Source organism: Natrix helvetica (genome assembly GCF_964273705.1).
Source record: "Natrix helvetica genome assembly, chromosome: 14".
NCBI lineage: Eukaryota > Metazoa > Chordata > Lepidosauria > Squamata > Natricidae > Natrix > Natrix helvetica.
This window is the reverse complement of record NC_138564.1, coordinates 14035712-14051847: the sequence shown is the minus strand read 5'-3', so window position 1 is coordinate 14051847 and position 16136 is coordinate 14035712. Positions and strand designations below refer to the sequence as shown.

General features: G+C 52.7%; 1 protein-coding gene across 1 annotated transcript; it reads left to right on the top strand.

Moving 5' to 3' along the window:
* Positions 1-11734: 11734 nt before the first annotated feature.
* On the top strand, positions 11735-15550 carry FOXN4 (forkhead box N4; the record flags this gene model as incomplete). The annotated part of the gene is made up of 6 exons (XM_081966539.1): positions 11735-11743; positions 12127-12254; positions 12395-12491; positions 13340-13547; positions 14142-14519; positions 15078-15550. The coding sequence occupies 6 exons, from the start codon at positions 11735-11737 to the stop codon at positions 15326-15328; spliced, it is 1071 nt and encodes a 356-aa protein (XP_081822665.1). The 3' UTR covers positions 15329-15550.
* Between the last annotated feature and the right edge of the window lie 586 nt (positions 15551-16136).

Below are 16136 nucleotides of genomic sequence, written 5' to 3'. Positions count from 1 at the left end.
CTCTGAGGGAAGGGACAGGTGTGCCTTCTCCTCCCTCCCTGCATCTCCACAGAACAGGAACATTGCATTGCAGCTATAATTTCATGCTCTCTGGTTTGCAATAAAATATGGTAGCGTATTTTATAGCGCGATGAATTATGTGGGCTTGTAACATTGCAATCCTAAACACCCTTCGCATTTGGGACAGACTTTGGAGAAGACATGCTGAGCTTGTACTCTGGCTCCGCAGCATGGGACACGCACTTCCGGACATAATTTTCACAAGGCCTCCATGCAAAGAAATCAAGCTGGATTTATTATTCCATATGGAAGACTTAAAAAAAACAAAAAACAACTCCTACTTATTGAAGCTGATGACACGGAGGGATCTAGGGGAGGCTTCAGCCCCTGCCTACCTCAAAGAGTTTCACCACTGCTTTCAGTCTGCCCACTTAAACCAGACAGCAGCCCCAGGCTCAGCTAATGCCTTGGTCCTCTTGGTGGGCTGGAGGGGAAAGAAAAGTGACGGAGGGCCTAAAATTTAGGCCTCACTTGGGCTGTGGGATCTTCAACCTTCCTTTAGGGGAAAATATGGGGGTGGGGGGAGGAAGGGGGGACACTTTGTAGACTGCCTGACATTCAGTGCCAGGATTGGTCCCAGGAAGGAAGTGCTTTGGACTCACCGCAACCGACGGCTGACCTGGGGACCTCCGTTTGGACCCCTTCAGATGTCAACTTCCAGTTTAAGGGGTTTCAGGCCAAACAGGGTCCATCCAAATCTGGAGCAGGCAATGCAGAAATAAATGCAGGGGAATGAAAAGAAATGGGAATTAATGGGGGTGATTTCCCTGTGTTTGGATAGCATCTGGTTTGGCTGACAGATTATGAAACACAATGCGGTTCTGTTAACCGTGAATGTCTAACAACTCCCCCCCCCCCCCCCAATGGAGCTTGTCTTACGTTTCAACACCAGGATCAATAAGTGACCAACATTGGACTGGACAGGAGATCCGCCCGGCCCTCACCCATTGAAATGAATGGGAATGCTGCTTCCATTAATTCAATGGCCTTCCACAATATAACTTCCCAGGCGATTGTGGCCATTGTGTATTATTTAACTGTGGAGCCCAATTAAAAATAACGAAGGCCGTCTCTTCCTGCTAGCCCCTCTCAGCTATAATGGGGTCTGACTGGTCCTCGCACAGCCCCATCTTTGTCTGGGGGGAACTGGGGCTGGGGTCCTGGCCGGGGTCAGTGGCATTCAGTGGCACAGCTCTGGCAACAAAACCTGCCTCATCCAAGCTTAAGGAACTCAGTTATTAAAGATGGAAGGAGGAAGTAAATCGGATAAAAAAACAAGCATAACACCAAACCCCCCTTCCTCCCTCCCTCCCTCCCCGCTTGCTTCCAATGCACTTTCTCTGCGGCCAATTCGTTCCTTCTGCTAAAAGGGGGGGGGGGGGAATCCTATTTGGGATACACTAGATCTACTTGACAAGGCTGGAGAAAAATACTTCATGTCCAGTTATATCATCTAAGGAATTGTGGCAGTTATATTTTTCCCTATCCAGCTGCAATTTGAACAGAAACCAACCCGGGTTCCTTTAGAAATCAACATACAAAATAATAATTAAAAACAAACAAACAAGAGAACATTTGAAACTCCAGTCCAAGGAATAAACGTGACAGTCGCCGTCTCTTAGCTTCCCCTAAAAAGTACCGCTCCCCTTCAGTCACCGTGTGGGAAGCCAATCTCGGTGTACAGCGTTTCAATTGTCTATTGTTCCATCACAACGGTACGGATTCTGCAAAGGGAGAGAAAGGGAAAAAAGACACACGGGAGATACACATATGTCTCTTTGGCTCTTGTGACTCCATGGCACACACCTAATGTGGCAGGAAGGAATCTGCTAGGGAGGAGATCTGGTGGGACCATGAAAAAGGGCCTTTTGTGGGGTGGCCCCTTCTCTATCAGGCATCATTTCCCCTGGGGGAAGATTGGTCCCCATTTTTCTAAAAGGCCCCGAAGACGTGGTTTTGCCAGTGGGCCTGAGGGCCACCCATGGACATAAAACCCATCAGGCAGTTGATTTGATTCTGTTGCTGCTGCCATGAGGAGCCGGGGGGGTGGGGGCAATGGAGGGTTTTAACATCGGGGATTTTTGATGTTGCAAGCCCCCTGGAGTTACCTATGTGTGAGTTTGGCGCTCATATACGTTTGCTTAATAAATAGTAAATAAAATCTGAGTATTGTAGGAGGAGGAGAGGCTGCACAACCGTTGTTCCTTCTCTTGAGATACACCAACCCAGGAACAAATTTGAGATGACATTGTTAGTTGCACTTGTGAACTTCCTGCCCTTGAAGGTCACTGGACAAATCATTCTGGACACAACTCCTGCCCGTTCTTCCCAGGGTTACTCGGAGGAAACAGAAGTTAATTGACCTTTCCCCAAATCCATGAAGTGCTTTGGGAAATGTTGGTTTTAAATTGTGGGGCATGGCCCTTGAGTAGCGGGGGGGGGGGGGGGAAAGGGACCAGACTTCTTTCTATTCATTATTTATCAGTTTCTGGTCAAAGAAGGCCAGAAAAAATGGTTTAATGGGATTTCGAAGCCATGTCAAAACTGGAACTGAAAGTGATGGAAAATGCATGTCCAGGCCACGGGTGGATCCGTCCTATTAAAGTAAGAATGAATTATCAGGCCTAGTGCTAAAAAATAACAATTAACATCTTTTAATTACCCGACACTCAGTAATTCCAGCCAAAAGAAGCATCTATAATTCTGCCCAGATGATATAAAATCTAGAAATAAGAAATCATGGATGAGGGATTGGAATACACAAAAAGATTTAACTGCTAATACCAAACCAGGTCTTGGGCCACGCCAAACAGAAAGCGGGCATCTCTGCCTCTTTATTTAAACAAAATGTCCTTTCTGAATTTTTTTTTAAATGGGGGGGGGGGACGACCCCCTAGAAAAGCAAAGTATTTGCAAGCCTACCTGTAACACAGGTCCCCGCGGAGACACTAAAAGTTCTCTAAGATTTAATGCAAAGTTTGGAGCAACAGAGAGGAGTAGCAAAACAGCAGAAAAGCAATTTTCACATGAGTTTCTTGTCAGCTTTCTGCCTTATATTCTGCTTTTTGGAGAGATTTGCTGTATATTTCTTTCTCTTAATATCGGTGCAAAATGATTTTCTATAGCAATCCTAAGAATAAACTTTGCTCCTGGATCCACTGAAGTAAGAGAATAAAGTTTTAAAGACTGTACTATGCTGAACCTGCAGGGCACTAGGACCTGAGATTTTATTCTCTAGCCAAATTTTTGTCCGTTACATCTCTGCATTTAATCAGAGGTTGGGTCTATTGTAAAACTCCGATTCACCATCTGTATGGTCCCAAGTGGGCAGATTTCTACTAAAGGACTTGTCCCTGTGGGATTAATTGGTAATTTCACACGTAATGATTTTAACTACAATTTGTTACATAGATAAAAGTGTTACTGCACACGTTTTTCATGCGGCAGGGGGAAAAGCCAGGCTTTAGAAAACTGAAATAACTGTATCTATTTCAGTTTAAATTCCTACCTACCAGAAACACAAAGAGGGTTTAAGAATATCAATGCTGGTTTTTTTTAAATGTATAGACAAAATGGATTGCAAATTCGAAGGAGAGGTGAGTTTAAACACTGCACTACTTAAAGAATATTTCTTTTTGTGTTCCCTCACCATGGCCATTGTTTCTGCAGTCCATTTTGGCCTATAAAATGATGCCTAGACCGAATCTTTTTTGTTCAGCATTAATTTTCTTTCTTGTCAGCCTTTCTCTCTCCTGCATCCTTTTCACTCAGTGGCAAGAAAAGAGGCATGAATTCCCTCTTGAGAGACGGCAGAGGTCTTTCGCTTTAATGTCTGGATGAGTTTTCATCCTTCCCTACAGACCAAGACCAGAAAAACAACCAAGGAGTTTCAGACGGGGCTCTGACTTTGAAAGGGACACAAACGGAGGGCTGAATCTGACCCACGAGGGCCCCACATCCAGCCATCCCTCCAGGTCTTCAGACAGAGGAGAAGCCCAAATCCCCCCTCCTGAGTGCACAGAGGATGCCAAGCCTGTCCAGCCCAGAGGGGGGGGGCATCAAATAGGGGAGGGGGTTCAGCAGATACCGTCAGAGATTTGGGGAGGTCCCACTCCCATCGCGGCTTCTCCCAGTGGGAGAGACAGACTGGGTGACCAGGCTGGGATTTAGCAGGAGTTGCGAGGGTGAATTTCACTCAGGGTGAAGGAGGGAGGACTCGGTCAAGAAAGCTGATAAAGAGCGGGGAGGGGGGAGAAGGAAAATCTAGGGCGAGGGGTCCATCCTGGACCAGAGGAAACTCCTCCAGCCTTTCCCAAACAGGACTTTCAAACTGCACGGGGACAACAACCCCCAGCATCCCCAGCCAGCCCTCAGGGCGCTATAGACTGGGGAAGGCGGTTGGGGAGGGATGGGGGGGGAGCAGCCTTTGCGTGGAGGGCGGGGGGCTCTCGTGCCGGAGAGCGCCCCCCGCAGGAAGGCCCTGCCGGGGCCGGGAGGGGCGAGGCGAGGCGGCGGCTGGCGGGCTCCTTCCCGCCGTCTCGAGCGGCCGACGACCGGCCGGGTGAGGCGGGAAGGAAGGCGGGCTAATAGCCGCCTTCACCCGGCCCCGCCGCCGCGCGCCCGTCTCTTGGCCCCGGCCTCGCAGACCTCGAAAGCGGCTAGTCCTCAATGAGTCGGGGTCTGCGCCTTTGCGAGCCAGCCCCGCGCGCTGCCCGCCCATCGCCCCCACCGTCCCGCGGCTTCGAGCAGTGGAGGGGTCGCTCCCCCGCCCCTCTCCCCCTCCCCCCTGGAGGCTCCCCCGCCCCTCGGCCCCTGGGCGCGCATGCTCCAGCTGGACAGCTCCGGAGAGGGAAATTTAAAAACGCTGCTCGGCCGGCCGGCCGCCCCGCCAGCTGCCTCCCTCGGACGCCCCTCGCGGGCCGCAGCCCTAGCCGCCTCCCCGCCGGCCAGTCCCGGGAAAGGAGCCAGGAAGGCCGGCCGGCAGAGGAGCCGCTGGAGGGTCGCCCGGCTCGGAGGCACCTGCCCCGCGGCCCCCCTTGTACCAGGGCAGGGCAGGCCGGGGAGCCCTGCCCTACGCCTCCCTCCCTCCTGCTGAAATGCTGGATAGCTACCCGGCTCTCTCCCCCCGGCAGGCCATGATCGAAAGCGACCCCCCCTTCGCCATGTCCGGCCTTGTCAGGAACCCGGGACCGGCCCGCCGGCCCTCCCCGCAGGACTACAGGTGAGCGCTCCCCCCCCTCCCCAGGCGCCCCCATCTCTCTTTTCCCCCGCTCTCGCCCATGGGAGTTTAAGCCCTGGCTGCCTTCGGGGCTTGGCAGAGGCTTCCCCTGAGCGCAACCTCCACGCAGGTACGTCCAATGCCTTGGCCGCGATGCGGAGCCCCTAAAGGCTTGCACCTGCCTGCCTCGGTGCCCAAGTCCCTTGTTGCAGCAGGAGAAGCCGATGACCCTTTATCCTACAACCTCCCTTCGTGGGACTCCCTGAGTATTGGCGGAGGGCTCCCCTGAAGGAGAAGCTGCCCGACTCCCCAATCAGGGCCCCTGGTCCAGTCCAGCCCTTGTCGGAGGTCACCCTCAGGTGCCCCAAATCGGTCCTTGTCAGGGTGCCCTCCCTCGTCTGGAATGAACGAATCCAATTCCCTTCGGGATGCGGTGGGCTTGGGACCACCAGTGGGAAGCCCCGTGGTGGTGGAGGGGTGGGGGAGCCCTGCCAGCTCCCCCTCTGGGAATCCAGGCCTGGCAGTTGAGGGAGGCGGTGGGGTCTGCCCCCTCCCTCCCAGAAGGGGGAGGTCCTGTGGTTCCAGAGCAACGACTGAGCAGTGAGAGATGGAGAGAGGGTGCTGATATTCCCAAGTCTGGGAGTCCGGTCTGATCTGAACACCGTTCCGTTCTCTGGGAAGTCCGAGACTGTGATTTAGGGGTCCTTCTGGAGAATCGGGGGCCTCCTTTAGCCCCAATCACAACGATCCACCATCTTTTTAGACTTCTGCAGCATAATCTACTTAGGGTTAACCTTGAAGGGTGTCTTAGAAGCAACAGGTGGCTCAAACGGCCGCTTCCCTTCTTGGCAAGCTTGTGTTTAGTCGGAGGAGCGAAAGTCTTCTTGCATTATAAAGTCACTGGCTGCCAATCTGATCCGAGTTCCACACAGCTACATTCTTCCCTATTGGGCACGGCTAGATGGCTGGAGGTGCCTCCAGGTGCAAATCCAGGAGAGAAACCTCTGGGGAGAACCTCCAATTGGATCCGCTTGGCTCTGAGTTGCTTCCAAGATATTCCTCACCCTCTAATTGTTCAAAACATTTTATTCCGTTTGTAACTTTTCTGTCTTGCAAATATGGATAAAGAGGCCACACTAGATTGGGGAACCATTGTCCCAATTTCAGTCTCCCCACCCCCTAAAAACAACCACATTGCACTGACGCAATGTGGGAGGGGGGGGGAAGAGAAAATTAACTGTTCGCTCCAGCATGGCGCGGTTTTGAAGCCGCTCTGGTAGATGTCAGGGGAACAAGAGGGGTTTAGATCCTGCAGACTCAAGACCGCTGATCTGAAATCCCCCCCCCCGGTCGCAAGAGAACCAGCCCCCCCAAAGCAGTGTTGGCAACAGCCTCTGCCATTAACACGAAGAGATCTTCCACGGTGAACTTATGCAGGCTGTCCTTAACAATTTCTCTTGTACCGAAATCCCATTGCTAGGTGCAGGTTGTTAAATGATCCGTACTTGTCAAATTTGATGAGAGTAGATTTTGGGAGAATAAATGGAATTTGAAAATTACGTGGGGAAGAAGTTTTAAATCTTAGTATAAGGAACGTGAATAACTTTGCTTAGATCAAATATGCAGCCCTTTGGCCGATTAAGTCCAAGTTATTTCTGAGTAAAAAAAGACACATATAGTTCAGTTTATACAGAGTTTCAGGCAGCCTTCAAGAAGTCACCTTAGTTATTAGAAAAATGCTTATTTCTATCTATTTGGGCCCAGTTTCCCAAATCCTCCTTGTTCCTTCGCCCGTCTCAAAAATAAAGCTGTAATTTCTCACCGTGGTCATTTTTCCACCCATGAATTGCATGACCCCGTTTAAAAGTGGCAAAAAAAAATGTATACAAAATCCAGACCATTATGGCCAAAGTGCACTGTAGCATTGGTCCCGTTTCATGAGAAACCACTTTGGATTATGTAAAAGAAAATCTTCCAGACTGACCGATTTTTGAGAAGAGAATAGACCTGTCAAATTCTATCAGGCCAATTTACTTTCTTCCTGTCACCACAGGGCAGGACGGGAACCCGAGGTCCTGAGGGCTCTGCGGGCGGCCGGTGGGGGGGGGGCATGAAGGAATGGCCCCCAATTAGCGGAAGGGAGGGGTAATTGTGCTGAGAATAAGCTTCTGTTTCACTTGGAGCGTTTCTATGGGGCTGGTAGACATGAAGAGAAGCGGATTTCAAAGTCAGGGTTAAAAAACAGAAGCGGAAAAGCCACAGAGGGAAAGGAGAGGGGGAAGCGGATCACATCTTGGCCATGGAAGACAAAGGGCGGCTCGGTCAATCGGAATCAGGAGGCTGCAGAATTGGTAACTCTGCAATTGTCCACAGGCTCTTCTACCGAGAGATGTTCGGATCCTTCTGAATCCAAGTGAAGTTGAGGTGGAAGCAAACCCTCCTTTCTCCAGGTTATGGCCAGAAGCAGAGTCCAGATAGGCTCTTCCGTTAAACCTCGCTTAAATTACTCGCTTCGATTTGAGCAACCTTTGCATTCTCCCCCGTAAGGATAGGCCTGTTGCATTTTTTTTCTCCTGCAGGCTACCAAACGGGTTGAGGATCCATGCTGGTGCGTTTGTTTGCATGTGTGCGAGTCTGATTGTGCTCGGGTCATCTGCTCCAAAGGGCCCTCTGCAGCCCATAGGAGATTCCCAGAGGATTTGGGACTCCAGTTTGAGACCTCTCTTGACCACAATGGGACAAGTCAGAAATGTGGGGACGAAAGAGCCTGTCTTCCAGGGAGTCCTAGCAAAGAGAATTGATGGGGGAGGGGGAATAATCTCCATAAAGAGTGGGCTGCCAGGTGAGAAAGTGGTGGGACCCTCAAAAGGAAACGCCACCGGAACTGAGTCTTTCATTCAGCCAAGGACTGTAATCCCTCTGTACAGTCCTTCTACACAACTGTAGAAGTGTAACCAGTGGCCTGAGAGGCTACGCTGGCTTGCTCTGAGGGAACTACCGGCCCCTCTCCGGCCTTCAGAAGCAGCTAAGAAGCGTAAAGGAGGCTGCTCCGGGTGGGCTGATTGGGGCAGGGGCTCGAGACGGTCCCTCTGCCCAGCCAAAAATGCAGCACCGTTACCTGCCCACGGAAAAGTTAGTGGCAAGGCTGCGGTTGAGCACCGAACAAGTGACTGAGCCCAATGCTTCTTAATCGACTACCGATCAGGAAAAGAGAAGGAAAAAGGCTGCCCGTGTCTAACTGGATTGTGGAAGAGGGTAAATGGAGAATAAAAAGCATTTTAGATTTAAAAATGCATTCCTTAAAACAGGGTGCTCTCATCCTCCAAAAGGCTGTGTGTGTGTGTGTGTGTGTGTGTGTGTGTGTGTGTGTACACTGCTAAAGTGACCCTTCTTCCATAGCAAATTCAGAAACAGGCCCACCCCCCACTCTGGCTCATCGGCCGGTTTCGGCTCCCTTAGCAGGACAGAATAAAGAGGCAAGGATCGGCTGTCAACAGGCAGGCAAACGGTCCCGAAACTCCTGGGGTAAATAATCAGAGCAAGAAATCTCCCGGGGAGAGAAGTAACCCCTCCATCCCATTTCCATCATTCTACGGGGAAATCTGTTGAAGCCGGCTAATCAGATCCACAATTGATTTAAATGAGTGTCAGGAGAGACGGCTATTGCTCCGTCAGGAGAGAAGGCGTGGAGAGTCTTAGGAACAGCCCTACACAAAATGGGAATTATGTTCTCAGGGGCAGCATGGAGCTGCTCCAAAGCCCCATCCTCTCCTATACATCCCAGCTCCAAATGATTAAGAAAAACAATGAAGGGTCTATTTAAAGGAGAAAGTGAGTAGGGAAGTTTTTAAAGAAGAGGAGTATTTGCTTTCCAGAGTTATATTTTCACACGTCCAGCTAACTCCACAAGGGTGCCGCTTTGTGGAAGATGTGGCACTGGGCACAGATGCCAGGGCATTTGCTAGGGGAAAGGGTGTGATTCTCTCTCTCTCTCTGCCACATACCAGGTGCCCAGTGATGTGATGAACATCGACAACAACCTCTTGAGGCTGCAGTCAGGGAAATAGCCAGTGGCTGAAGCCGCTGGGTGCATTTCAGCTTTCGCCCAGGAAGGTGCCAAAGCACACCGGACGGTGGGGGCCTGGGGTGCACGTGGTCCCTGACAGGAGGCCATTGCTGTGGGTTTTGACCCTTCCCGCCCCCTTGACCCCACTCGTTTGCTGTGCGGGGCTGGAGAGCGGCAGATGGCACGGGTGGAGTGTCTCCTGTCATTCAGGCAGATTAATGGGGAACTGGTAAAAGGGGGGAGGGAGGCGGGGTGGGCAGAAGAAAACAATTAAGCCAGGATCTCCAAAAACAAAGGGTGGCCACGTGCCGGCAGCCAACAGCCTCTCCCCACACAATGGCTTGTGGGCCACCAACTGTTGCAAATGACAAGGGTTGTTCCCCGCTTTTGAACCATCTGATGCTGGTGTTTACTTACAGTTGGGCCAATGGCCGGGCCGGCAGACTGGTCACCTGATGTCCTTTTTCAGGCATGGAAGGGACTCGACTGCCTCTGCAAAATAACTGTAGAAGTGTAACCATGGCAATGTTGGTTATTGCCACATCAATACATGACATTAAAAAGAAAACAGCCTCCCCGGAGGAGGGTGGCAGGAGGACAGGCGGGTCCAGCCAGCATACCGGGTGCCCACTGCTATAACAGCGATCGGTCTGGTAGTCCTCCGAGCAGGGAGGGAAACCGCCCAGAAGTTTTCAACTGGGAAGTTTCCCTTTGCAACTAGAGAGCAGTTGAAGAGAGCATTTCAAAGCCTTGGGAAATGTAAAGGAGGCATTGTAATATTCCAGATTTATTTTAAATCCTTCTGGCTATTTTAAATTCTTTATTTCTGGCACTGCTGTGTTGTGCAACTCCAGCAGGATCCGAGCGCCACACAAACCTCGAGTTAGCCATGACTTTGCTAGAGCAGAAACAGGAGTTTTAGAAACAACCTGCAAAAGGTTTATTCTCAAGACAAACTTATAGGCACAGGCCTATAAGTGTTATCTTTCTCTGCACAATAGGAAAGTTTTTCTCCTCCTTCATATCTTTGCTTTCTTCCCTACGCAGGAGGGCCCCATCCAGCGGAGCCTGCTGGCATAAAAATGTAGTCAGAATATGCCGCCTTACCTTCAGACTAACAGGCCAGGGCAGCGCAGCCACTAAAACCACATTATTCCTCTGTAGACTGTTGGGCTCTGAGCCCTCACATCTGAGCGAAGATGACTTCCCTGGCGACTTGCAGTCCCTTTCGTGGCTGACCTCCGTGGACGTCCCTCGGCTGCAGCAGATGACCAGCGAAAGAATGGATTTTGGCATCACTTCCCAGAATGTGGCTCTGCAGCAGACAGGTAGAAAACTCTGCCACCCTTTCATTCTTGGGCCTCCGTTGCATTGACCCCACAGGGCTGTGACACCTAGTGGCTAAAGCACAAAGAACAAATGAACGGCGTAAAACCAGCATCGACTTGGGTTCAATAAGCCCCGTTGCCACGATCAGTGGGTCTGCAGCCCTGTGGATCCCACAGAGAGCTTGGGGGAGGGGGGGAGGGATTGAGAGCAGCCCAGAACCAGGGGTGAAATTTGGCAGGTTCTGACAGGTGGTGGACAACCGTGGCGGAAATTCTGAGTAGTCTGGAGAACCGGCAAAGCCAGAGTGGGGAGGGAAGGGGGATCCTGCAGTATCCTTCCCCTGCCACGCCCACCAAGCCACGCCCCCATAGAACCGGTAGTAAAAAAATGTGAATTTCACCACTGCCCAGAACTGTTATCATTTGCTGCTTTTCGATGACAGGTGCCATGCACAGCTCGGGCCCCCCAAGAGCCACGCCTCACATTCAAGCCAGCCTGTCTCCAAACATCCTGGGACTTAACACCATCTCGCCCCACGAAAGCGACGTAAGAACAGGCTCCCTTCCTCCTTAACGGCCCCAGGGAGGGTTTGATGCCCTGCGCAACTGATGCTTTGCTTTCTCTCCCTCCCCCCCCCCCCAGATCAGTCAGTACATGGTGGGGGGGCAGCCGTCCCCACTCTTCCCCCCTCCTTCCTGCCACACCCAGCAGATCTTCACCATCACGCACAGCACCCAGCAGGTACGGTGCCCGGCTTCGGGGTGTGTGTGTGTGTGTGTGTGTGTGTGTCACAGTACAACTTTCAGGAACCTCGCCACAACTTAGTTGCCGTCCTGCGTGAACGTCTAACAGCTGTAGGTTCAGCTGTGCAGGTGTGCTTGTGCCAGAACATTTGAGAAGAGCCAGGCAGTGCAAGGAAAAGCCTTTAATCGGTGGGCAAAAGGGTTCAGAGGTGACTGGAGCCTCCAGCTGAAAAGAGTGGGTGGGCACCCGAAGGCCCTTCTCCTAGCAGGGGCTTCCCTTCCAATCTCTGCACCAGCAAGGAGAACGTGGAGCCACCCATGCCTTTGGTTTGGGCTCCTCCCCACTGGCTGAGGCTGATGGGTCTCCTAGCCGCCCCCAGAGGGCAAATGCGCTCGCCTGTTTCTCCCTCCCCTGGCACAGCTGAAAAGGAGGCAGGCTCCCACTCGGTGCAGACGCCTCCCTCTTCCCTTATTAAGGAAACCAGAGTCAACTGCAGAATGGGCAGGGGGACCCTCCCCCCAGCTGCCGGACCCCTCCTCCATTTAGACTAGAGACTAAAGTAATTTGTGGGGACCACCAAGCGGCTTCTGCAGGGAGGAGCCACATCCCCACATTCCCCATGACACCCCCCCCCCCCGCGCTTTGTCTTTTCCCGTGAGGAGGGCCTCCTCACTCGGTCGTGTCTCTCTCTTTCTCTCTTCGGCCGCAGTGCAATCCAGTGACCCTCTACAGCAGCTCTTACGGCCCCCACCCCCACTTCTCTCAGCCCCGCCTGGCTCCTCATGCAGCCCAAGAGCTGCAGGCCAAGCACTACCCCAAGCCCATCTACTCCTACAGGTGAGTAAGACTCGGCGCCCCACGGCGCAGGGAGGGGAACCCCCCCCCCACTTTACCGGGAGAGGCCTTGAATGGGTAGAGTTGAGGTCCGGGAATGCTGCAGGAGCCTGGACAACTGACCCTCCACTGTCCCTCCACAGCTGCCTGATCGCCATGGCCCTGAAGAACAGCAAGACGGGCAGCCTCCCCGTGAGTGAGATCTACGGCTTCATGAAGGAGCATTTCCCCTATTTTAAGGTGAGGAAGGCTGAGCCCAACGGGGAGGTCAGAGAGAGCGGCCCCCCAGTGGCCCCTCCCTCGCCCTTGGCGGAGGCACAGAGACCCACGGAGGGTTGTGTGTGTGCAGGGAGTGTCGACTGTCAAAAGACCCCAACCCTCCCCGGACCGTTCCCAGAGCTCCAGCTCAGGGGAATCTTCGCTCTCTCGCGACCTTAAAGGCCCCTTTTCCAGGCAGACACCACAACTTGGGGCTACCTACAGAAATGCAGACAGGTATCTCCATAGACCATAGTGGTGGCTCAGGGGCTAAGACGCTGAGCTTGTCGATCAGAAAGGTTGGCAGTTCGGCAGTTCAAATCCCTAGCACCGCATAACGGAGTGAGCTCCCGTGACTTGTCCCAGCTTCTGCCAACCTAGCAGTTCTAAAGCAGGATAAAAATGCAAGTAGAAAAATAGGAACCACCTTTGGTGGGAAGGGAACAGCGTTCTGTGGGACTTTGGCGTTGAGTCATGCTGGCCACATGACCACGGAGACGTCTTCGGACAGTGGTGGCTCTTTGGCTTTGAAACGAAGAGGAGCACCGCCCCCTAGAGTCAGGAATGACTAGCACATGGGTGCGAGGGGAACCTTTACCTCATCACCATAGACAGACAGGTATCCTCCTAATGATTCCCTCACAGGCCAGACAAACGTCGAATTCATGTTTAGAGCTGAGGGTGATGAGGGTTTCTGGAGCCAGGGTACCCAGAGGCTAATCTTTTGCCGGGATAGAAGTTGGAAAGCACCCCAAGACCCTGGCCGGGGGGGCTCTAAGCCAAGCGTGTGTGCCTGGGGGCGCGTGTGACAGCTCACCTGCTTTCCACAGACGGCCCCCGACGGCTGGAAGAACTCCGTGCGGCACAACCTCTCCCTGAACAAGTGCTTCGAGAAAGTGGAGAACAAGGCCAGCAGCTCCTCGCGCAAGGGCTGCCTCTGGGCCCTCAACCCTGCCAAGATAGACAAGATGGAGGAGGAGATGCAGAAGTGGAAGAGGAAGGACCTGGCTGCCATTCACAGGAGCATGGCCAACCCAGGTGAGCCCAGCTCTCCCCTCCCTCCCTCCCTCCCTCCCTCCCTGGCAGGAGTTATTTGACCGGAAGGAAAACTGGGCAGGTGTCCCTCACAGACAGCAGCCCTCCTTTGTCTCAGGGCTTCCTCGGCCTTCTGAAAATGGTGGGAGTACAGCTAGTCCTCGACTTACAACCGCAACCAAGCAACACAGTTTTCTGTTGCTAAGTGAGGCATTTGTTAAGTGAGTTTTGCCTCCTTATATGACCTTTGTGAATTTGACTTCCCAGTTGATTTTGCTGGCCACAAAAGGGGATTAAGCAACTCCGGGAAAACTGCAACCGACCGTCATAAATAGGAGTCAGTTGCCAAGAGTCTGAACTTTGATCACGTGTCCGTGAGGATTCTGCAACGGTCATAAGTGTGAAAAGCAGGTGTCAGTCATTTTTTCCCGTGCCGTTCAAAGGGTCACTAAACCAACTACTGTTGTAAGACAAGGACCACCTGTGTTGCATTAAAGAAACAAACCACGGTGCAAATAACAAGTGTTGTGAAATAAGTTTCCTTCCTCCCTTCCGCCTGCCCAGCCAGGCACTTAAGACGGCCGTTTCTCCTTGCAGAGGAACTGGACAAGCTGATCACTGACCGCCCTGCCGGCTGCAGGAGGCCCGGCAAGAGGGCGGAGGCCGAAGCCTCCCTGCGCAGCCACGGGGCAGCGACCGCTCAGGGCCACCCGCTGCAGGTGCAGCCCCAGCCGATGGGGACGCTCTCCTTGCAGTCCGTCCGGCTTCACCAGCAGATCCAGCCCCAGGCGTGCTTGGCCCCGGACTCCCCGGCCCCTGCACAGACGCCCCCCCTTCACGCCCTGCCCAGCGTCCACCACAGCCCCCTCCCTCAGCCCCTGGTGAGCCGGGCCTCCGACTTTCTCAACGTGATGACTGACCTGAACATGGAGGTGGATGCCCTCGATCCCAGCATTATGGACTTTGCACTCCAAGGTGAGAGAGACGGTTGGAATTTTTTTTTAAAATCCGGCAGCTGGGACAAGGAGTGGGGAGGGGTCCTCACCTGCAGGAATCCTTGCCTCCACCTACCCCCAAGCTGCTTTTGCAGAAGGAAAGAGTGGCGGTGTAGACACCTTTTCTACCTGAAGGTCTTTTGAAGGGCTGGTGCAGAAAATGTGATTATGGAGGGAAATATTCCTTTTGTTGTCTTTATGTGCACCTGGCTAGGGGGGAGAGGCCAGGCTTAAATCTTCAGGTACTGATATGGTCCGAACTTAATGGCTCAAGTCAAGAGGACGGCTGAAGTATCTGACCCAGAGTGCAAGATCCTGCAACCAGCCATAAAGCCGCTTTATTTACTGGAAAAAAACCAACCACATTTTTCTCCTTTTCTCCAGAAAGTCAAACAGCAGGGGAGGAAAAGAGGGGGGAGGGTGTCTGGAAGCGGAAAATGCCCTTAGCAGTGGCCCACTGCTAAAATTCTCTGAGCAGATTTGCACAATGAAGTCCCACCAGAGTAGAGATCTGACCACCATTTCTTTTGTGTGGAAGGGAACCTCTGGGAGGAGAAGGAGGACGACAGCTTCAACCTGGAGACATTGGGGGCCTTCAGCAACTCTCCCCTGGCGCTCTCCGACTGCGACCTGCTGCCTGCCAGCCTACCCCCTGCCCCCAGTGCCAGCGACCATTCCTTTGCAGACTTACAGGTGATGGGTCTCTACACCACCTACGCCACGCTGGATGCCGTCTCCCCCGTACAGTACCGGGGCCCTCAAGGGAACAAACCCATCGCTCTGCTCTGAAAGCCCCACGGCACTTGGACTGGGCCACTTTCTCCTGCTCGCAGTGCCCCCTCTGTCCACCCCCCTCCCCACCAATGAGTGCCAGGCCTTGTGGGGGCCACGCTGACTGTGCGAAGACCCGGCCTCCTCCATTTTCAGCCCATCAACCAATGTTGCAAGACCCCTCATGGTCTCCAGAATCCTAAACAAAAGCAGACCCCACTGGTAGAACGAAGCCCACCTGTTAAGAAATCTGGTGGGAGCGAGCAGCTTTGACAAAGGCCTGATTTTGTTACTGGACTGGTAAGAAGCATGCAACTTGCTTCTCCATCAGAACCTAGATAAAATTTTAATTTATTGTGGGGTTTTTTGGGAGGGAGGGGGAGAGAAGGCAGCAGGGGGGGGAGGAGCTATTCTCAGAAAAAGCTAAATCAAAAGGGGCTACAAAATTTAAATTAACTTGATCCAAAGGAGGAAATACACATTCTCCTCCCTGTGTGTTCTTAGCTGTCCTTTATTTAGGTTTCTGATGTCCTCTGAGCTAATCAAAGCACCCATTGCTCAGAGTCCCTATCAGAAGGAGGTTCCTTGCCTGTCTTTCACCCCTTTCACAATGACATTTGGGGGAGGGGCACAGGGGGGCTTGGTCTTGGCCGTGCCACTGACTTTGTGTCTCGGTTAAGCTCTTACTTGTTCTCTCTTCCTACTGGCAAGTACCGTGAAATTGTTCCGAGCCCTTTTAAGCTCCAGTTGCTGATTGCTGCTCCTCCTTCTCCAGAGGGCCTTCGGGGTCTTTTCTTCAGATCCACACCTGACTTGTATACCTCCC